Source organism: Alosa sapidissima, chromosome 17, assembly GCF_018492685.1.
Source record: "Alosa sapidissima isolate fAloSap1 chromosome 17, fAloSap1.pri, whole genome shotgun sequence".
Classification (NCBI taxonomy): domain Eukaryota; kingdom Metazoa; phylum Chordata; class Actinopteri; order Clupeiformes; family Clupeidae; genus Alosa; species Alosa sapidissima.
In genome coordinates, this window is record NC_055973.1 from 28,765,274 (window position 1) to 28,789,380 (window position 24,107).

The 24,107-nt window shown below is 48.7% G+C and overlaps 1 protein-coding gene across 4 annotated transcripts in view; it reads right to left on the reverse strand.

Moving 5' to 3' along the window:
• Window positions 1-24,107, reverse strand: part of arhgef4 (Rho guanine nucleotide exchange factor (GEF) 4) — a 102,644-nt gene that overhangs the window by 71,628 nt on the left and 6,909 nt on the right. The window contains exon 1 of one of the 4 annotated variants that reach the window (XM_042068679.1): window positions 7,125-7,280. The exons of the other annotated variants lie outside the window; for them this stretch is intronic. Coding sequence (XP_041924613.1) covers window positions 7,125-7,163 — 39 coding nt within the window. The 5' untranslated portion in view covers window positions 7,164-7,280. Of the gene's footprint in view, window positions 1-7,124; window positions 7,281-24,107 lie in introns of those variants that run through there. 4 annotated transcript variants of the gene reach the window in all.

Here is a 24,107-nt window from a genome sequence, read left to right on the forward strand (position 1 = left end):
ATTGTGTTCTTTATTGAGAACCCCGCAACTGTTGACATGAGAAAGTACTGTATGGCCTATAACTTTAAATTCACACTGTTCCTTAGCAGGTTCATCACCAAGACATCAAGTCAAGTAGTAAAATATAAACGTGAGTTTGCAGCCAATTTTTATTGAATAGAAAAGCTGCCTTGTGAAGTCAAGTCTTTCAACACCTTCAGCACACATGAACACACGCAGACACATGCACGCACACATGAACGCACGCGTGCACGCGCACGCACACGCACGCACGCACGCACGCACACACACACACACACACACACACACACACACACACACACAAATAGCTTAAGAATGAATTCATGCATCATCTGGGGTGCGACTTCATCCAAAGTGTTTTTCTCTTGCCACATGCTTACCAAACAGCCCAGTTCAGAAATGCACACTCCTCTAGACTCAAGGCTGGGCTATCACCAGCTCTGGCTGCACGCAACTGAGTCACACTTTGGCACCAGGGGGGCAGGACAAGAACATCTGCGCCAACAACACGACTGAAGGAGCCCTCTAGCCGCCCCCTCGCCTACCTCCTCTTCCCTACCCCACACGGAAGGATCACCACGGCGACCCAGCTGCATCCCAACACCGACTGGCCAATCACGGCAGAGTCTGTGGGCATGACCTTCACCTGACCTTTTCCCAGGGCGTGGGCGTGTGGGCAAACGTACTGCCGAGCGGCGCGATGATGCCACTCCTCGGCCGGCGCGACGCCAAACGCGAAAGGTCAACATTTACCCGTTGCTATTCAGATAAGCTCATGTTTTATGCTGCCCAAAAAGCAGAGCCCAAGGAGAGCGGAGAGGGGAGAGGAAGGCGGACCTGGACACAGACACAGGCAATCCTTTATGCCTCGCTCTGGGCAGCTCTGGGCAGCTCTGGGCAGCTGGCCAGCATTCAAGGACCAAATTCTGTGTTTTTTTTCCCCCTCCCCTAAGGGAGAGACACAATAAATATAATTACGGCAGCCAAGATCTGCTATCTGCACTTTAATGCCCGGGCTAATTGGCTGATTTATTTGAATCGAGCTTCCAAGCAGAAACTCGCTCGCCTGGCTATCGCCTGTTGAATCGAGATAATCCAATTGCGAGGATTCCCCAGACGCATTTTATGTTTGCTGGTCTATGTTTACATCCGTCTTACAAGTCAGGTCACATCTATCTCCTCCCACAGTACAGTGTTTATCACTAAACGTGTTGTTGACCAAAGAGCCATGCAACATACAGGACGCTTTTCGACACTACAACACACACACACACACACACACACAAGATCACTCCACGTACCGCCAGCCGGACATGTACCTCTCAAGCCTGTGTGAGGTGATCAGAGGGAAGGATGTTTTCTTTCTCATGTGACTGATCTGAAGTCTGTTGTCTTAGTAATGAATCTGTCGCCTCCATATGACATTCTCCGCTCAACAGGGTGCAGTAATGGCCTTTCCAGATGATGAGTGCACGGCCTCAGCCAAGTAGCCTCAGCCTCTTGACCGACAGACACGGGTAAAGCGAGCCGCTCTTCGTGAGACAGAGAGGAGATATGTTTGTGTTGCTTTAATTCTCAAGTAATCGCCCCAGAGCAGAGCTTGGTGGGAAGTAAAAATAACAGATCGGAGAGCGAGATGGGACGAGCAGGGGAGGGGAGTGAGGGGGCGACAGAACAGACTAGATACCGACAGGGCTGTCTTTAGCAGCTCGCCCATTCCGAGCCAACACACAGCCATGTAAAGGCGTGTGGAGTCATACGCTACGAGGCGTTTCTTTTTCTCTCTTTAATGCTCTAGGGATGTGGAACTATGCCGTCTTCTGGACAGAAAACTCAAAGCTCGCAAATGGTAAAAAAATGCCGCAACGACCTCACAGATTCTATTTCAGATATTCTTTACCTGCTTTTGTTGCCTGTAGTAAACATCCATGGGGTCATCCACCATCAATCCTGAGTGGCAGGCTAGGCTTTGGGATAGGGACACCTATAGGCCCTGTCACCCAATATGCAGTCTCTCCCCAGGGTGCCATTAGGGCATTATAGCAAAGAACCAGAGGAGGCTGGTTAGATCATGCAAATGCCCCCTGGTGGAGATGCCAGGACTGGGTAACACGTCCTCTGTCAACCCTGCACTGATCCACTCAATCCCGTTACGTGGCAAACAAGAGCCCTGCCACCACTAAAAGAAGCACCCGTCTCAGCCACATTATATCCCAAACCCCCACCCCCCCCCCCCTTCCCAGTTGATGCTACCGAGATCAAGGTGGTCACCATGGTTACCAGTAATAGAATATTTGAGGGGGAAGCAACAAGCTGCAAAGTTCCCAGGCCCCTGCTGAGAACATAGGAGAAGAAGCCTGTAGAGGGGAAGGAGGATGTAATTGCGGCGGATTCCCTGCAGAGATCATTATGCGGCTTTGGTTCCTAAAACCACTCCAGAAGGATAGCAGCGAGCACTTATCAGCCACTCGGCCCAATGAAAACAGCAATGCACTGCCTGTGTCCTGTATTCCCATATCTGCTCCTCAACAGCTTCCTTTTATGGCATTAATCAATCTCAAGTTTGTCTCAAAGTAAAAACCTATAGACTGCCAAGCCGCTAGGATTGATGGTGTCCTTGAGTCTAGTCTGGACATACGATGACCCAGTGGCTGGTGATGACCTCTCATTTAGAGTGCAGATGTTATCTTCAGAGGAAGTTTAAAGTGAATCAGCTTGTCAGTGATTTAACAGCAAGCCTGTGCAGTTCTCTGGTGGCAGGGTTTGGTGTCTTAGTATTGGTATCAGTATATCACCTCACACATGCTAGCAGAAGGCAGAGGGCAGAGAGGTGAGAGACATATGGACTCTCTCTTCTCTTCTCTTCTCTTCTCTTCTCTTCTCTTCTCTTCATCCTCCTGCTTCAGTCTGGGCAACAGAGGGCCTGCAGTAATCCCAAACTGACTGGCTATCATCTGCTCGGGGCCCCTGCATGTTTTCAAGTGGACCAGCTGGGTCTCGCATTCGGTGACCACGGTCAGGGCAGGCGCGAGAGGACAAACACTCAACAGGCCTGGTGCCAGCGGGCCAAATGTCACAGCAACACAGAAACTTGGGGTCAACGTAGTCCAGCCACCTGACAACAACAGGCTACTCACAGGCTATAGGATCCACTGGAGAGCCACTCAGGATAAAACCCCCCTGATTGCCTCCATTTGCCACCAGTCTAAGCTAATGGCCTCCAACTGGGTTTCAGAAATGCAGCCATGGGGCGTGTGCTGCGTCCATGCCAGTCGGTCAATGCCATTTCAGTGTTTTTGACGGAGTGCCAGACTGATAAAAATTGAGTGGCCTAAAAAAACTCACAACACTCCAAACCCAAACCCCCCCCACCCCACCTCCCAGCATCCAAACTTTAAAAGTCCCAGGAGTGCTGCGCTGAATCAACCCCACTCTATCCATCTGGTTGGGCCGGCCGTAAATTAGCAGGGAGGCCAGCAGGCCCGGCACTACCCTATAAAAGCCCACATTAACATCAACCTGGGGCTTGTAAATGCATTACCAGTATGACAGGGGGCTCCTTAAACTGACTGTTTATCATGGTGAGAAATGTCTTAGGGGATACATTGACCCAAATGTGCAAAATGATGTATACGTTCCAAAAAAACAAATGACACAGACCACCAAAAAAGGACCTTTCAAACATCAGCTCTGTAGGTCACTGGAGCGTTAACCTGATCTCTCTTTGAACTCGAGGCCCTCTGTGGGGGGGTACCTGAGATCCTCAAAAGGTGTGTGAGCATGTGGAGCTCATACCAGGTGAGATACAGTGGTGGTTTCAGGGGTTCTATTCGGGCATGCTGCAGCCATAGCCAGTCTTCCCCTCAGCTCTGTTCTAATGAAACTGGGGAATGTAGGCATATTTACTTCACTACTTTACTAAGCACAATGGCGCATCACATAAGGCAATATACTTGAGATAATATTCAAAAACAAAGATGAAAAGGGGCTTCTGTTTGAGGGACAGAACTCCAGTGAATGGAATGCCTTGTTGAATGGATGCCACTGACGTGATTGACAGTGAGAAAGCCCTGCCTCTAAGACTGGCTCACTAACCCATGCCAGAATCAATGGGGAAACAACATAAAGCACACACTCTCAAGTTGATTACCAGGCAGACACCCCACAGCATGGGTATTCGCCAACACTGTAAACAGACAAACAACCACTCCAAAATTCCCCTTCTGAATGTGCCAATCTGAAAGCACTAGCATACGTTTTGGAAGACTTGTGGTAGTAGGACAGGGCGACTCCGAGGTAAAAGACAGCAACTGATGTGTGCATAGGGTAGAGTAAGCCTGAGGATGATTAACAAGATCAGCATGTGAGGAGGGCAAGCAGCTCATGATCAAGAGGACAAGCCACCAGTAATACCAGTGGGATTGGCATGTCACCTATAATGCCAACTGGGATGCCTAGCGCCACCTGTTTCTGACCACTAGCTGGCCACTAAAGATCTCTTTTTGTTTTTTCCACCTCTCTGATGCCAGTGGTTAAGATCAGTTGAGTGAGGTGACTGTGACTTTATCCTGGACTGCATTCCTTTGCCATCTGACAGGATTAAAAAGCACGTTTGGCATTCATCCCCGATGCCCCCTCTGCACTGGCTCTACAACAGAATCAATACCGCAGCCTACTCACAGAGCAGATAAGGCTTCATCATTCACATCAGTGCCGATGGGGCAAACAAATTCTGACAATTCACTATCCAGAGGAACAACAGTGGCAGCAAATGAAGCTGCTGCGCCAACAGAATACAAAACACTAGTAGAGGGAGCTTCCTGTCGCATGCATACTATGTGGCCTACTGGTTAGCGCTTCGGACTTGTAACCGGAGGGTTGCCGGTTTGAACCCCGACCAGTAGGCATGGCTGAAGTGCCCTTGAGCAAGGCACCTAACCCCTCACTGCTCCCCGAGCGCGGCTGTTGTTGCAGGCAGCTCACTACGCCGGGATTAGTGTGTGCTTCACCTCAGTGTCTTTCACTAATTCACGGATTGGGATAAATGCAGAGACCAAATTTCCCTTACGGGATCAAAGTATATATACTTATACTTACTTATACCAAATGAGCATTTATACATGGCAAACAGTACTTGAATTAAATACCGTGTAAATGGAGAGGCAGATGGAGTTTGTGGAGTCTGAGAGTCAGTCATGATGGTGCGTCACACTAAATGTGTGGTCACATGCTTCCTGCGTGAATCAGTGATGCCCTACAAGCTTCCCTAGAAGTCGAGCAGTGCAAAAACTATGGACGGGGTTTATGTAACCAGGAATAGACCGGTTCATAAACTGTCACTCTGTAAATTTGCTTGACCATCGGACAGCTGCGTATACTTGAAAGTCCTTTGACTATAAGGTTCCTCTAGCTTATTTTGGAAAATGGTTCCAACACCACTCTTAACAATCTGACTAGACAAGCAGCATGAAATGAAAATAGTCCATGCTCTCGAGTGGCATGCAAAATTACCCTTCTCTGCCAAGCTCGATTGCATCTCCACGCTGCACCAGCTGTCTGTCAACTGTGCCACTCACCACACGCAAGCAGACACACTGGTGCTGCTATGTGTCCGCATGTGGAGCTGTACAAGGAGTGAGCAAAATCACATTCCCCCTTGTCATTGAACAAACATAAGTCAAGTACTTTCATGAGCGTGTGCGTGTGCGTGTGTGTTTGTAAGCCACTGACCCAGCCAAGGAATGTGTGGTATTGAACATTGGCGGCAGGCCTCACACATAGCGAGAGAAGCCTTGAGCCAAACCCTCCTGACTCTAATCGGCTGAGTCACCCGAAGACCAGACCGAAAGCCCACATCCTGTCAGGCAGCCGCGAGGCTGGGGCTCTGAGACCTGCGCCCTTAACCTGATTTGCAATGGTCGGACCAGGAAAAAGCACAACCCCCCCCAGACTAAACACGAGCAACATGCGCATTGTTTTGGGCCATTTCAATCATATAAAAAACCGCAAACAAATCGGAGGATGTGCACGAGAAAAGTGAGTCAAGGCAAGTGGTGCTCTGGCGTCTCCGCTGCTCTGGGGAAGCTACAAGCAGGTGTTCTAATCGGCAACAGGTGAGGGAGTACGTCTGCACACAGCTGCTCTTCCCACTAGAGCTGCTAATGCCATTGTACCTGCTGCCTTCACTGCACTTCCTGCCCTGAGCCGCTGTTGTGCTGTGGGACCTATGAACAATATCCTGAGATGACAACTGTTTGTCAAAGTTACTTCCCTTCTGAACAGAGGGAATTTCCATGTCTTTCTCTAGACAACGCAAGGCCAGTTTATTTATAGAGCATATTGAAAAACAAGTTTAGTGCTGCATTATACAGTATAGAAGAAACAGATGCAACTCCTGTGAAATGTGTTTAACTGAGTGGCCACCCCCCACTCAGTTAAACACATTTCCTACAAACTGGCCCTTGTAAACAGAATCGCTGCAAAGTCCTAAAAAGACCTCGAGATCACCCTAGTGATGGAGCAACATGGCTGCGCCTACAAAGAATTACTCTTGTTTGCATTCTCAAGAGCAGGACAAAAAATGGACATTTCCACCCCAAGGGTCAGATGACATAAATAAAGGCACAGTCCTGAGCTAAGTGCATAGCAACTGTTGAAAGTATAAACAGAAGCCTCTGTGAGAGTGCAGTGGAAAAACTCCCCTCTGTGAAGCCGGGTGTGCTCACTCAGCACCGATGCCAACCGCTGATAAGGCACATCAAGGAGCCGCAGAGAAAACATCAACAGACACCTGACAGTCAGCCCTCGCCGCTCTGACACAACACACCTGAGATGAGGGCCCATGGCAGTTAATAACCACGGACATGTGAAAGGACCATTTAAGGACAGCACAGTGTAAACACAGAGTATTATAAACACACAGTATATCAGGGAAGCCCCTGCGCTGTGTGGGATTAGCATCAAAGAGAGTAGAGGCAGAGAGGAACAGAGATGGAGAGAGAGAGAGAAAGGAGGAGAAGGAGAGAAAGGAGGGGAAGAAAAGAAAGGCGGTGGAGGAGAGAAAGAAAAGAAAGGGGGAGGAGGAGAGAAAGAGGAGCCCTTACCTTGAAGAAAGTACGCAGGAAGTACATAATGCTGAGCATTTTGGGGAGTGCACTGGGAGAGAGCCCCTCTCTCTCCCTCTCTCACCTCTCTCCTCTGCGCCTCTGTGTTCTCCAGGGGCCCTGCTCTGGCTCACGGCTGGCCACGGCTTCACATGCTCCCGCTCACACAAACCTGTTGCTATTTTAGACGGGACTTAGCCCAGGACGGGACGCGTGGGGGAGGGAGGGAGGGAGAGAGAGAGAGAGGGAGGGAGAGAGAGAGGGAGAGAGAGAGGGAGGGAGGGAGAGAGGGAGGAGGCCCAGTGGAGAAGGAGGGAGGGAGAGAGAGAAGGGAAGGGAAGAGAGAGGGAGTTGTGCCAGAGAGGCTTACGGTGCTCACGAGTTGCGTAACAGCCATGGCTTATCGAGCCTACTGCCCAGGCAACGCGAGGTTCCAGGGAACGTTTACAGGCCCGTGAAGTTTTCTCATGGTGAAAAAAAAAAACACCACAAAGACATCAAACAATGTTGTGATCAGTCAAGCAGCCCTGAATGCCCTTCAAACTGCCAGAGCAGAAAAACCGGCTCCTTGCATTTGGTTCCCTTTCTGGGAAGCCAGGACAGCCTATCCAAGAACACCATGTGCTCGTCCTGCCTCCGACGCAGGGGCTGCCAGTGCCATGACTACCGTGCGCCGTTATCAACAAAAAACACATCGGCCGCTGGAACACATTGATCATGGAGCAGACGTCCAGAACTCACACCGACCCTCAGAATTTACACGCCTGATGGCATGTCATGTACAGACTCCCAGCTGGTGAAGGGGAAAGAGCAAGGCAGGGACAGCAGATTCCAGACGAAATTCCAGACTCGGACAGAATAAACAGAACAGCTCCTCAGAAGAAACCCTGAGGCTCAGGAGCAGTAGTAAGGAGTCCGATTTGACGCCACAAATACAGATAGGAGATGGTTACAGCATAGAGAATGGAGGAAAACAACAAGGCAATGCTTGTGAAATAACAATGAAACATTACACCACTTAGCAAATCAGAACAGGAAACGTGCGCCAGGAACGAGAATTATTTTTGAGACCATCAAAACTGCACAAACAGTCTGGCTTTCAGCTACAAATCTGGCAGGTTTACTGGCAGGTTTAAGACAGCTGTATGTTGCCCCCTAGAGTCTACACACAGTAATGCCAGCTGAAGATCTATTCAAATGTATTAAGGCTGTTGATGCTTCTCAACGTCCCCTTAAATTAATATCTCAAACCACAGCTCTAATTACAATTCTCCCTTCAGGATAAGAACATAACCAAGAACTCGCTGCTCTGTGTTGTGTATGCTCTCGGCCCCTGAGAGAGTTGTGGAAGAGGGCTGTTGTTCTTCCCCCCAGATCCCCATCCAGAACCCCCGATGTCCCTCTGGCACGAGAGCCACTCAGTTCCCAGAGCCAGGGAGGCATGATAAATGCACTTTGGCCCGAGCCTCATCTCACCGTTGCGGTGTTGTTTTTGTCATCAGAGTGCCCAGTAATGGCCAGTGACACGTTAGGAGCAATAGGGGGAAAAACAGGATGTGACTCAGGGGAGGGGTTCCAGCGCAGAGACCCAGAATGCCAGTTGCTCCACTAATAAAAACCTTCCACCGAAATTTGGTGGTTTGATATGCGTCACTAAACCACAAAAATGTTCATAGCACACCAATGGGACATTCCATGGTCAATTAGAGTACCATGGGCGTCATAATACGATGTCCATTATTATACTCTTAGAGGGTTATATCTTGCCATCTTCAGGCAGTTCTGTTTTTCTCAGAGAAATAATAGGCCTAGACTTGATTTACAGTACACAGGTATGTATGTCACAAAGTTGGGAACAATGGGTAATATGACCATTCTAGTCAGTCAAACCGATCTCATTTCACCTTTGGCATGGGTGAGTGTGAAACTCCACCACACCACAGTTTGGCCGCTTGAGTGGGACCATCGCGTGGCGTGATGTGCAAATGTCCTTCCGTGTGAGCGAGCGGGGGGAGATTCTATCAGCTCTTGTGAACGTGCTCACAAACAAGCGGACCCCCCCCCCCCCCCCGAGCACTGCTTCCCCCCGTAGCGGAAGGACACCCAGGTTTTCCAGGTCTGCCTGCGGAGCCATGCAAGAGACAGAAAGAGGGGAACACGATACCGCGCCAGCCGTTGCCATGGGGGTCAACAGGTTTGGTGGGCACTTTTTCTCTCTCTTTACTTCCCCCTCTCTTTTGTTTGCATTTGGTTTTGTTGTGCCTTTTTGTGTTTCCTGTGGGAAAGCTGAGGGGAGCAGAAAAGAGAGCAGTGCTTCGTGAGGAAGAATGTTGATTGGAATATGATGGTTGGACCAGAAACTGTCCCACAGGCCTCACCCTCACAGGGGGACAAAGAGAGAGAGAGAGAGAGAGAGAGAGAGAGAGAGAGAGAGAGAGAGAGGGAGAGAGAGAGAGAGAGAGAGAGAGAGAGAAAGAGAGGGGGGGCTGAAATGATGAAGAGAGAGCGCACAATCCTATCCTGACTGTAACTTGATGAAGGAACCCAACTCCACCACAACACAGGGCCTTGGGAAGTGTCCTCTTTGATGGTTGATAAACAGCACGCTATGAGCCTCCAACCTGCAAATATGGAGCTGAATCCAGACATACCTCGTTAGGGTGACTGGGCGCTCATACTTGCATGAAAGATTGTTTGTGCACAGACATCTGTGTTGTTGTTCATTTAGCCTTCACGCTGTCATTTTGGTCATTCATAAAAACTTCCAAAAACTGCCAAAAGAATATTAGCCTGGCAGGACAGAGCAGCCATTTTTAAATGAGCCCGCAGTTAGGGGCTCTTTCCTCCGCTGCTTTCCCAAGAAGAGGACAATGGCCTTCCATCATTATCCCATCACAGTGGAGCGGCTTGGCTCCGCACCAGCCAAGACCCTGCCTCTGCTCTCCTCTCCTCCTCTCCCATCCTCATCTTCCCCACACCAATTGCTCTCTCTCTCTCTCTCTCTCTCTCTCTCGCTCTCTCCCAGTAATTATGCTCATTCCTTTTTCCTCTGGCATCTCCCACTCATTCTGTACCTATCTACTGCTTATTTCTTCTCAAACCTGCCTCTGCTAGTATTCATCTTTGTCCACATAACTAAACATTCACTTTCTACGCTAATATGTTCATATTCAGCATACGTTGAACTCTTCTACTGTCTCTCTCTATTGCATATTAAATCCAAATCACTAAGCTATAATGGTACAAATGAAAATGCATATGACGTTGCCAAAACCAGAGATAAAATGGGTAATCAAATATTCTCCTCTCTCGCTGTTCTTCTTGTCGACTAAAACTACAAGAGTTTAGGATTATTGGAAATTGTATGGGACACTGAAGCATTAAAGTCAAAGTCTGCTTTATTGTCAATTTGTCAAAATTATTAGTGGTGATTTGTTCCTGAATATGGTTGAGTTGATGGAAAATCCAGTTCTATTTCTTATTGGCAAAAGTCACCATTCCGCATCATAGCCAATGCTTTTTAAGGTCACCAACCACATGTGAGCAAGTTGGAGAAGCTGGACGATGACATGGCAACACAAAAATACTCGCAGTATTCCAACACAGCTTTGGTTACACACCCATGATCTCTCTCTCTCCATATTTTAAATATCATCTAAGCCTGTAACAGTCAAGGCAGACAATGCAGTCCTTAGTACAAAGTAAAACAAAGGCATAACAATGGGACAAGCAAGAAAACATAACAATGAGGTGTAACACATTCTGACTTTGTCCGTGCATTGGTCCAATGGTTGTAAGTGATGCCTGTTACTCTTCTGTTGCTCAGCGATTCCTCTCACGTACGCTAAACTACGAACACAATACAAAAAGAACATAAACAAACCTGACATATCCCTAAACAGTTTTGTGGTTCTATACACTACTACATTGTCTCGGCAGCCAGTCAATCAACAAAGACCTTGAAGTCAACCTGTGCCTGAACATGTCCAGATAATTAAGCGGGTCATTAATGTAAATAGTTCTCTGCAAAGGAGTGGATGCCAACTGTCAGCAGGCTCTTCCTCTGGCGAAAGGCAAAGCAAACACGAGACACTCCTGAGAGACTGTAAAACCAACACAGACGCCTCTCCCAGGCAAGCTCGCAGACATTTTGGATTAGCTCGATAAGTCAAGTAATTCCACCCCATTCAGAGAGAAAGGCCCTGATAAATGGGCCTCTTGTGGGACGGGCCAGTGAAGAAAGAGGCAGAGTGCGGCAACAGACATCATCGTTGGGCTAACAGGAAGGGAGCTGAATACGGAGCAGTCAGGCAGGGCCAACTGCCGGAGATCACTGACCCACATCGTGCTGTATTTGGAACGCACACCATGTGTAAATACGACTGAGGGTTAATGCAGCCTATCAAAGTGTCTGGGATATACAATCATACATTGAGGCATTTATAGTGATGATGTTTCAAGACAAGATGAGTTTCATGGGAGAGAAGAGGAAGAATGAGAGAAGGGATCGTTTAGAGGACCATGAGCCAGCCTATGAGAGGGACTACAGCAGAAGTAACGATTGTGTGATCTGAGAAAGAGCCAGCCTATGAGAGGGACTATAGCAGAAGTAACGATCGTGTGATCTGAGAAAGACCTTTGGGGACTCGTCTAGCGGGGGCCGCTAGAGCTGACCTCACACGTCAAAAAAGCACCAGCACCTTGAGTGACCGGCGATGACAGCAGCACCACCACCGGCAGCGCATTGCGTCCAGCGTCCCACTAGTCCTCTTGATCTTCAGCCCACCTGGGCTCCCTCCTGAGGCAGCGGTGAGCTAGAGAGGGCCGTGTGGTGGCGCTGGGTCGGAGAGAGAGAGAGAGCTCACTGGGTGCTCCCATGACGGGGGGACACATGAAACGCGGCACCGCCACAGGTCATGGGGTTAAACCCCGCCAACAAAGGCCAGTGTCACACAAACGCATGATGTCACCACTTCAGTAATTGCTTTGGGGGTGCGTGTGTGTGTGTGTGTGTATGTGCATGTATGTATGTATGTATGTATGTATGTATGTGTGTGTATGTGCATGTTTGTGTGTTTGTATGTGTGTATGTACAGTATGTGTGTATGTGTGTGTGTCTGCGTGTTTCTGTGTATGTATGTGTGTATGTGTATGTGTGTGTGTGTGTATGCATGGGGGTGGGCTGTTTAGAGCAGCTCTCTCTTTCATGCCCTTAAGTACCTCTGTGTGTGTGTCCTTTTGTATGATTGTGCTTTGGGGCCTTTATGCCTGAGTGTGTGGGTGTGTTTGAGTAAATGACAACCTCTATGTGTGTGTGTGTGTTTGTGTGTGTGCACGCCTTTATGTATATGACTATGTGAGCCTGCCTTAATGAATGCCTCTGACTATTTGTATGTAACAAGCCAGAATAGGACTTGGGGCCCATTTTTCTAGAACTTTCCGGTGACATTCACAGACTAGTCCCTGTAGGACCCTCTCACGTGACAACTTGACCCAGTCCATGATGGCTGAGTGAAGTTGCACACACAAGCACATGTACACATACGCTCTGCAATGATGTAGGCTTCCCTTCTGCTGGGCTAATGACTTTCTTTTTTCTTTTGTGTGTTTGTGTGTGTTGTCTCTTAGAGGTGGCCCAGGGGCTCAGAGGTTCAGGTTCATATGGCACTGAGCAGGGTGAGAGACACTTTCTCTCTCCGCTCTCCGTCTTGGCACAGACCGTGTCTCTCGTGAGAAACGGGCCCAAGGCAGAACCCTGGAGCGTGAGAAAACCACTCCAGCAAGTGAGCCGTATACCCTTCGGTCTCTCTCCCACTCGTTCTCTCTCTCTCTCTCTCTTCCTCTCTTCCTCTCTCCCTCTCTCCCTCTCTGGTGGTGATGGACGTTGGCCGCTTCGCTCGGCAGGGGAAGAGCCTCTCCACTGGCCCTAGCCACTGCGCATACATTGTGCGTCCACCCCACACAGCCTGCAGTGGAAAATGGACGTATTGTTTGTCCACAGTGGAAAACTCTCCCAACCAAAAACATTCATGGGCATGATTATGACAACAATGATAGTAGTGATGGTGAAAACCTTAATCGCCTTCATCATTATTTCCATGAGCCCGCACTCTAACAATGGCGCTGGCTGGGTGAACACAAAAATGCACCAAACAAAACGATCAATCTGCTCCATGGTCTGGATGATAGGTTTTAGAAGAACAGCAGAGAGCACTTTGCGGCTCATGTTTTTATGACACACAGACCAGCCACAGCCAGATGTTTCCAGATTACAATGACAAGTTCTCCCTTTCTTCTAGTAACCACAGATAGGGGTAATGGTGGAAACATAGTTTCAGTAGCAGAAACATAGCTGACGGGTTTTTAAACCAGTAGAATCGGAATGATATGACTAATTGTGAATCAAACTTGTTCAGACGCGCTGAGATGGTGCACCTTAACATCGTTCCGTCAATAGAAATGTTTTTCCTCACGAGCCCCCATGAGCCACCAGTCCTCCTTTGCAGATGGATTAGAAAAGCAGCGCTTCCTCCGTCATCACATGACCCATCCCTCATAGACTGCTAATTGGCACAGCACACAACCTACAGGGCCAAGTTCTTCTCCGCTTGAGGGTTTCCAGACTATAATCCCATTTAAGAAACCAGGCTGACGATACATAGTCTGGCAGCGTCCAAGCTCTCATCCAGGCCCTCAGAGCCAACAGAGCTCTTCTCTGCTGGACGCGGGTCGCCGTGGCGGGGCCTTCCGTACGTGGGCGTGTGTGTGGCTACAGCAGGCTCCTGCGATTCATCCTTCACCGTCCAGCGCGGCGGCTTTTCATGCCAGGGCTCTGGACAGGATCACAGGAAATGAGCTGCGCTGCGGTAAATGACCGTTATCTATCAGCCGCAGTTGGAGAGAGAGGAGCGCAGCGGAGCAGAGCGGAGCAGCCCCAGTACTGGGACCCTTCTGTTCAAACACACGTGTCCAGGTAAACACACAGCTGTACACACACGCACACACACACGTGCACGCTCACACGCACACACACACGCACACACGCACACACACACACACGCACACACACACGTGCACGCTCACACGCACACACACACACACACACGCACACATGCACACACACACACACACACGTGCACGCTCACGCACACACACACACACACACGCACACACACACGCACACGCACACACACACACACGCACACACACACACACACACGCACACGCACACACGCACACGCACACGCACACGCGCACGCACACGCACACACACACACACGCACACACACACGCACGCACACGCTCACGCACACACACACGCACGCTCACACGCACGCACACACGCACACATGCACACACACGCACACGCACACGCACACACACGCACACGCACACACACACACACACACGCACACACACACACACACACGCACACACACACACACACGCACACTCACATACACACAAACGAACACGCACACACCTGCGCACACGCACAGACACACACACTATTATACCACACATGCATATGCTTTTCTCCCTAAATGGTGTTTAAACAGAATAGCTGTGTTGACCATGAAGACAAACATCATGTTGACATTATTAGCAGTGGAATGAAAAGACCACAGTCTAATATGGAAAAAATACTCACGCCCTTGAAAGTCCACAATGTTCCAAACATTCAAAACATTTCAATCATGCATGATGAGGATAATAACAAGTAAATACATTTTCATTTACAGTAAACATGAATGAGCGTGCATGTCTAGTTTCTGTCTTGCCATTCATGCTCTGTTTGAGCAGCACAAGATAAAATAAGAGGCTACATTTTGTAACCGAAACCAAGGAGCAGAAAAGAGGCTCCAAGATTATTCCTGTGCGAATGTAAAAACTCCCACACAACACAACAGTGCGCACACACACACACACACACACACACACACACACACACACACACACACACACACAATCCTCATCCAACAGCACTCATTCTGCACTCACTAAGAGGCTCTTTTGTAACTTTTGCCTTTTTAACTAGCAGGCTGAATACTGGCCATGAAAAGCACTGCTGTGATTCACATACCTTTGGAACCAGGATAGGAGAGAGGGCTCTGTGTGTGTGGTGTATGTGTGTGTGGTGTATGTGTGTGTGGTGTATGTGTGTATAGATGTGTCTGTGTGTGAGTGAGTGTGAGTATGTAAGGAGGGGGATTTCCTATAGATCAGAGGGGGCTGTGTGTGTATGTGTGTGTGTGTGTGTGTGTGTGTGTGTGTGTATGTGTGTGTTTGGAGGGGGGCAGCAGATGAGTGTGAGAATGTTCACCCTGTCCTCTGGACCCTTATAGTGTTTTTCCCCCACCACACACACACACACACACAGACACACACACACAAACTGTCTCCATGGTTTCCCGTCAACACGGGTGAATAATTAAGCATCCGCTGGCTCATTTGCATCACAAGATGGGCGCTCCGAGCCCCTCACAAGACCCTCTCCCCCGCGCTGGCCCCCGTCCCCTGGCCACCACCTCCTTAGCATGAGCGGCTACGCTAAGTGACAATGGCCCTCTCTCTCTGATCACAGCTCTTCCGTCCGCCACTTAGCATGCGCTTTTGTCCCAACTACCGGAATAACTAATGAAGGGTGTTTTTTCTAGACGATTCTATTTGGTCGAATACAGAGAGAGGGGGGTGGTGGAGTTTGAGCGCAAGATCTGGCAAGAAGAGGACAGACACCTGTCCCTCTCTGTCCTGGAGCTCTCCAGAGACTGACACTTATAGGGGAAAGTCTTCTTGGAGACGCCTTCCTCGTAAAAAACTCCCTGGAAGGACAAAGGGGCTGTTCTTATGTTTGTGTTCTTCCCCAAAAGCTCGGGTGATGACAACAGAGCTAGCCCAACTCTTCATCATGACTGTCAGAAAGGGAAGGGGCTTTGGTAGCGTGCCCACCCACCTACACACACACACACACACACGCACACACACACATACACACACACACACACCGTCTACCCTCTCCAAATTCCCTCCCATAGGAACCAAATGCCAGGGCTGGTAGTCAGTGGACCAAAGCTCATTAGCCCAAATAATGCCAGCTCCACCCAAAACAATGTAAAATTAGTCACATTCTTCTCCTTTTCACTGTGGTCAATGGACTAGACTAGAGCCTCCTGTGAGGTCCCGCTGCTGCTCGGATGGAAGGATCTACGGGGGTGACTGACCTTCTGTGGTTAGGAATTCCTCTGTCTTCATTTCCCTCACAGAGAGTGTCTTATCCGTTTGCTCACAGCAAAATATTCTTTTTTATGTTCTCTGTCACCATTGAGCCAAGTGATGTTTGTCTTTAGAGTCTACAGTACAGATGACTGAGGAAACACATGCCCCCCCCCCCACACACACACACACATTCAAACATGTGTACAAACACACACACACACACACACACACACAGACACACCTATATCTGAATAGAACCGCTAGACAGCTCACACAAAAGGCAGCCTCTGACACAACTGATTCCCAGAAGCCGGCACAAACCCAGGCAGGTTGAGGGAGACCACAGGCCCAGAAAAGCAAGCGAGAGGCCAGTCATTTACTGCCGTCCATCCACTTCACTTCCTGGCCTTTCCCCCTCGTCCAGCTATTGTAAGGAATACTGTACATGTTTTTTTCCCTTTTCCCTGCTCGGAATTTTCTTTGGCCTGCGCTGCCTTTGGCTTGGCCCTGTCGAGGCTCACTGCAACTTCAAGGGAGAGTGTTGGGGCTTTGAAAAATTGTGGAATGCCTGCCCTTTTTCTTGCTATCTCACTTTTTTTCTTTTCACTCTCTCCCTCTCTGTCTCTCTCTCTCTCATCTTTTTTACTGTACCTTTCCATCGCTCAGAGCAGGTTTGAGCTGATAATGGGGGAATTTTAAAAGCTAAGACATGCACACACATATATGATAGGACACACACAGAGACACACACACACACACACACACACACACACACACACACACACACACACACACACACACACACACTCCCTCACAATGCTTTTAGGGAAAGCAGGAGGTCAGCCATCAGCCAATGGGTGTTGGAATGAAGGAGAATGAAGAAACGCATAAAACGAGTGTTGCCATGGCAAAAAGCTCGCCCGGCTCCAAGTCTCAAGGCTTAAATGAACATAAATCCCCCACAGCGTTCCCCACATCCAATTCAACGAGCCACCGCAGCACCCCACACACACACACACCCACCCCAGCAGAGGAAGAGCCCGAGTTAAAGGAATACGCCACCCCTAGGTGAAATTGGGTCTCTCCCCGCAGTCCCTAGAGTTGGATGAGTGAGCCAAAGGGTTTTATAGCCGACCCAGCCATTGTCCTAATCTAGAAACGGCCCGGTTAGCTTTAGCTTCCAGACATACGTTGCTGATTTATTCCTGACAGACAGCGTCTCTTTCTCTCTGTGGTTGATTCTCTGTGTCTCTGTCAAACCCTTTTCTTTCTTTAATCAGCCTGTCTGTGTCTGTGTACACGTCTTCTCTAGCGTTGCCTCTGTCTTTGTGACTGCCATTGATTTGCATGTTCTCGTGCCTCTGTGGAGTAATTCAGTAAAGCTTTTCTCTGATTTTCTTTGGTTTTATGGAGATGCCCTGTAGCTATCATAGTTTTGGTAATAGTATAAAAGTATAAAAGTGTGTCTGTGTGTGTGAGTGCACGTGGTGTCTGCGGTGATGCTTCAGGATATTCTTATGTTCACATCTGTGTGTTTTTGTGTGTGTGTGTGTGTGGGGGGGGGGGTTTGGTAGTTAATAATTCCGATGCCCCAACCCAAGGCCAGTCCTCCACAGTGAGCCAAAGCGTTTTATAGCCGACCCAGCCATTGTCCTAATCTAGAAACGGCCCGGTTAGCTTTAGCTTAGCGTAGTCGCTGTAATCCGGCGCTGCCAGCTAGCATGTCGTTGCAAAAGTGAATCAAATAAAAGTATAAAAGTATAAAAGTGTGTCTGTGTGTGTGAGTGCACGTGGTGTCTGTGGTAATGCTTCAGGATATTCTTATGTTCACATCTGTGTGTTTTTGTGTGTGTGTGTGTGTGTGGGGGGGGGGGGGGGTAGTTAATAATTCCGATCCCCCAACCCAAGGCCAGTCCTCCACATGGCCGTAGGTCCCCGTCTATATTTACCCCGTCGCCCCACCACCTGCAGGCGGGGTCTCTGACCCACGCTGGTCAGGGGGCTTCCAAATATATCACCAGCGTGCGCCCTGGGTGTGTCCACGCCTCAGGACCAGACTCCAAATGAAGGACCCTGACCACATCCTGGATGACATGAGGGGACTTTACTGCCCCACACACACACACGCACACGCACACACATACCCTTTCAACTGGCAGACAGTGCCTGTGGAACAGAGTGAGGAGTGGAGTGCTTGTCTTGAAACCGTAGATGTAAAGGTTAAATATTTTCGAGGCGTTGTGTTTAACGAGGTGGCCTGGCGGGTTTTCCAATATCCTCTGGTGTGCGCGCGTGTGTGTCTGTGTGCTGACTGGCTGGCTGGACGGAGTGGGCCGACATCTTTCCCGTAGTCAGTGTGATGGCATGTCCCAACGCGCTCTCTCTCTCTCTGTTCATCTGAAGGTGCCTTGAGCAGCATATGTCAGATGATGAAATAAAGTACAGAGAGTTATGTGGCCTAAATCGTGTTGCTTTGCAGGACTGATCCGTGCCCCTTTTATGTCCAGTGCTTTTAAAGGAATACGCCACCCCTAGGTGAAATTGGGTCTCTCCCCGCAGTCCCTGGAGTTGGATGAGTGAGCCAAAGCGTTTTATAGCCGACCCAGCCATTGTCCTAATCTAGAAACGGCCCGGTTAGCTTTAGCTTAGCGTAGTCGCTGTAATCCGGCGCTGCCAGCTAGCATGTCGTTGCAAAAGTGAATCAAATAACTCAAGATTTTTTATAATTATTTCTCGTAACCTGTACATTCACATCGAGTACAAATATCAATGCAAATTAACACGAAGGGATTTACTAGACCAATTTAGATTTGGAACTATTTTTGGGCATAGCACCGGCAAAGCACCGCTGCCAGGCGCAAAGACATCACGCAGCATCACACAGACACACTTTTATACTTTTATACTTTTATTTGATTCACTTTTGCAACGACATGCTAGCTGGCAGCGCCGGATTACAGCGACTACGCTAAGCTAAAGCTAACCGGGCCGTTTCTAGATTAGGACAATGGCTGGGTCGGCTATAAAACGCTTTGGCTCACTGTGGAGGACTGGCCTTGGGTTGGGGCATCGGAATTATTAACTACCACCCCCCCCCCACACACACACACAAAAACACACAGATGTGAACATAAGAATATCCTGAAGCATTACCGCAGACACCACGTGCACTCACACACACAGACACACTTTTATACTTTTATACTATTACCAAAACTATGATAGCTACAGGGCATCTCCATAAAACCAAAGAAAATCAGAGAAAAGCTTTACTGAATTACTCCACAGAGGCACGAGAACATGCAAATCAATGGCAGTCACAAAGACAGAGGCAACGCTAGAGAAGACGTGTACACAGACACAGACAGGCTGATTAAAGAAAGAAAAGGGTTTGACAGAGACACAGAGAATCAACCACAGAGAGAAAGAGACGCTGTCTGTCAGGAATAAATCAGCAACGTATGTCTGGAGAGGGCAGCGATCAGTGCTTGAAGAATAGCAGGAAGACGCAGGGGAACAAGCCAGAACCACAGGGTCGAACCGGTCCGCAGAACCGGTCCGCAGAACGGCCACTGTGGGCACTGCCGACCTCTGGCCCCCACAGAGCCAGTTAAACTGAAGTATTCTTTTTTTTTTTTTTTTTTAAACTGGACCGGGCCAAGGAGGCAGTGGCTCTGAAATTAGTGGTTGAGGAGGCAAAGCGAGGCTAGGAGCACCCGCTGGGAGGCAGAGCACTGAGAGGCACCCACACACGCACAAGAATAGATATTGCATTCATATGCACAGAGGCGCACACAGCACAGCACACACAAGCCTAACTGCACCAAGTGTCCAAAGACTTAAAGCAGAACTCATGCATGCAGCGTACATGTATAAACATTTGCACAAGCAGACATGCATAACCAAGCATTCGATCTCCTCTCTTTCCATCTCTCTCTCTGTTACACATACACACACACACACACACACACACACACACACACACACACACACACACACACACACACACACACACACAGGGGGAGAGAGAGAAAGAAAGAGAAAGAGAGAGAGTCTGCTAAATTAATAAATGTAATATAATGAGAGAGAGAGAGAGAGAGAGAGAGAGAGAGTTGCTTTGTTTCTGTCAAAAACACACGTGCAGACATTCTTTCTGTCCCTCAGCTACTAAAGGGCTTGGTCTCTGAGGTTACAGTTATTATTAAATCTATCAATCAACCCATCAACTGGGGTATGTATGGCCAAGTGCCACAAAAGAAGACAGTGACATCTCCCCTTCATCATCAGGCTAGACACACAGACACAGACACACACACACACACACACACACACACACACAGACACACACCTCATTTACCATGTAGAGGTTTAAGGTTTCTCACAGGCATACATAAGCACTCACACCTCCTTGACGACCTTCTTTAAGTCTGTGGAATCCCCATTACATTGAACCCAATGACATGCTGTCAACATCAACCCCCATCCCACCCCCTCTCTCCAGGGCTTGAGGAAATCAGCAAATGAGGTCACGCACGCTTCAGGCAACCGGAGAATCTCCCTATTCCATTATGTCAGCGCCTACACCTCCCTTCAGGTATTCCACTAAGAAGAGGAGAAAAGGTAACTCGACCCATCTTCTACAGGTGCTGCTACCTGAAGCCTTGCCTACATTTATAATGCGGCTCTTCACAATGCAAGTAGAACGTTCCATTGACTTGAATGGGATTTCCCAAAGTTCTACTGGTCATTATTTTCGTCTAATGACCTCTAAATAATGACCGTTGTCAATGGCAGCGGATTTTCATTCAAAAGTGAAGGCAGACGGTTGATCAGCTGTGTTCTAAAGAACGTTTGATTCAAGTTCAGCGTGTGCTGCAAACTATTTGTTTCTCAGCAAAAGCCACAACGAAACGGTAACAGATAAATGTAAAGAGACATATCGTGGAGTTTATTTTTTCGCTTTGGCCAGTAGCCGTATAATAAGCTGGATAATGTAAAGAACGCCGGTCATTATTGGGAAAATAAGTCCACTGGCGAGTCGGGGTCTGGTTCGCCCTGTCGGGACTTATTTTCCCAATAATGACCGGCGTTCTATACATTATCCCTTATGCAGTATTTAATCACTAATGAACACAATGCAGTGTGTTCTGGTTTGGTCTGGCCTGACTGACGCTCTGATGCTACTCAAGCCCTGACTCCCTGGTAAGGGTCAAAGGTCAGAGAGATCTCTCCATGTTTTCCTTGTAAAGAGGGTGTGCTCTCTGGGTGTGAGACTGAGCGGGAGACTCTAAATCTTCCAGCAGACAGCAGCCTGCACACACAGAGAGCTCACAGCTGTTTTGTGTGAAGGCAGCTTCAACTGGCAGAGGACATCTGCACCCGAGGAGGACAGGCGACGACTGTGTGTGTGTGTGTGTGTGTGTGTGTGTGTGTGTGTGTGTGTGTGTGTGTGTGTGTGTGTGTGTGTGTGTGTGTGTGTAGCATAAACACAGTCTCTCTAATGGCAGGGTTAGGCAATTCTGCGATGCTTGCAACAGAGCTCAGCATGTAGAAAAGCAATGTTAGCTGTCATACTTACAAGGACACATGCACTTACATGTGCACTGCCTCACACACATACACACAGTGCTACACATGCAGGGGGCAAACGCACATACATGCCCTCGCACACACTCCAGTTCCCTCTCCTCCACCACCCTCACCCAGGGTGGAGGCCCTGAGCAGGGGGGCTACTCTATACCCTCAATCCCAAACACTGGTGGAGAGATTTATGGGGTTGACCGTCCCTGGACCCATGAGGTCATGTTTGGCCAAGCCATCCCTGACTGTGCCAGCTCTTGAAGGCAGACACGCAACAGGCCATATACCGAAGCCAGCCGGATGAGGACCGTAGACCCCTCAGTCATTTGACAAACTGTCAGCGCTGGAATGCTACATTATGGCTCAACATGGTTAGGGTCAAAGTTGGGGGCCTGAAATATATTGTTGGTAAATGGTACCACTAATGAGCCATACAAAAGGGTTCAAAAACAAAGTTCAAGGTACCAGAAGGTTTCAATTGCAGGTTCACTTTGAATTTACCACTGAATCTAAACCTCCAGGAATGGTCTCCATCCCAAGGGCTGTTTGAGCTCTCAAAGAGTCACTGATGATGAGAGATCAAGAGAGACTTTTAGCGCACGCTTGCTTGCTTATTTGCAAGCACATGTGGAAGACATTTCCCAGTAACGCAGGTCCCAGTCGACACAGAGAAGCGCAGGGCCTCTGCTCCTCAATCATCCTCAATTGTGTCGCAACGACAACGCATTTGATTGATATGAATGAAGACATTTTGTGTCCTTGTCTGCTTTTTTAAATCCTCCTCTCCTCTTTTCTCCTCTCCTCTCCTCTTTTCTCCTCTCCTCTCCTCTTTTCTCCTCTCCTCTTCTTGTGACTCTGCAGCTCCTAAATGCCTTTCGGCTGGAGCAACCAAAGAGGATTCCCGATGAAGCAAGCAGGGAGAGTGAAGTCCCTTGTGTCGCAGAGCTCACGGTGGAACTGGGCCCAGCGCGTTGGCTCGTGACAAGCCCTCGCCTCCCATCCATCTGGGCCTGTTGAAACATCTGAACCCAGGCTCATTGTGCTGAGAATCTTGGGAGAGATCTGAAAAGTAAATACCCATGTCTAACTCCATTAGGGCAGAGCATCAGAAGGGATCAATTAGCTGCTCCAGGCCAACTTGCTACGGTGACACCAAAAACACAAGCCCTCATCTAACACATTCTTCTGCAAGAGATTTTGAACTAGATTAACTGAGACTACAGGCCTAATCAAATGAGATTTAGGAATGTTGGCTGATTGTCGTATTTTCAAATAAAATATTCTTCGATTTCACATTGTTTCTTTCATTTTTGACATTCCTCCCAATCGTCCTTATTCTTTCAGTTTCTATGTTTAACTTCCCCTCTTCCTTACACCCCCAGAACCTCACAGACAAATGAAAGCTCATCAATCTTCAGTGACTGACATTTTGACCTCAAAGGGCTATATGATAAGGCAGAAACGGAACACTTGTGCACGACCATGTCTCTCCAGCTACAGCCCTCCACAGCAGATCCCAATTACCCTTGGCAGTGTGCAGCTAGGGCCTGGGAACAAGCCCCGTATCGAGCATTTGGATTCTTCCCTGTTCTTCAAGCCCCTCTGTTTTTTTTCCACATCAGAAGAGAAAATCCTGGATGTGTCTCTTATGTCAACAACGTGCTAAAGCCCTCCCTCTTGACCCTGTTGTATGACAGGAATGCAAGCCTTGCTCTGTGTGTGTGTGTGTGTGTGTGTGTGTGTGAGTGTGTGTGTGTGTGTGTGAGTGTGTGTGTGTGTGTGTGTGTGTGTGTGTGAGTGTGTGTGTGTGTGTGTGTGGACTCTGATTTATTGACTTGGGATGAGTGCACATCGAGTTCCCCAAACACTCGTCACACTGGCTGCGGGTGCTGCTGCAGCTCCATTTGAGTGGAGTGGAGGGTGATTGAGGGTAGAGAGAGCTGCTAGACACTGTTGCAAAACAAGTGAAGAAATGCACGTGGCTTTTCCCTTACGTCAACTCCGGACACAGACACAGACACAAAGTAACACAGAAACCTGCGCGCGTGACATTTCTGAAATGCTCAAACACTCAACTGCTTCACATGCCTGTGAGGTAACGTTAACACTTGCGCACGCATGTAGCAAACAACCCTGTGATAAGGACAACACCCTGGTATGCACCCAGTGCACACTGAGAATAAGACA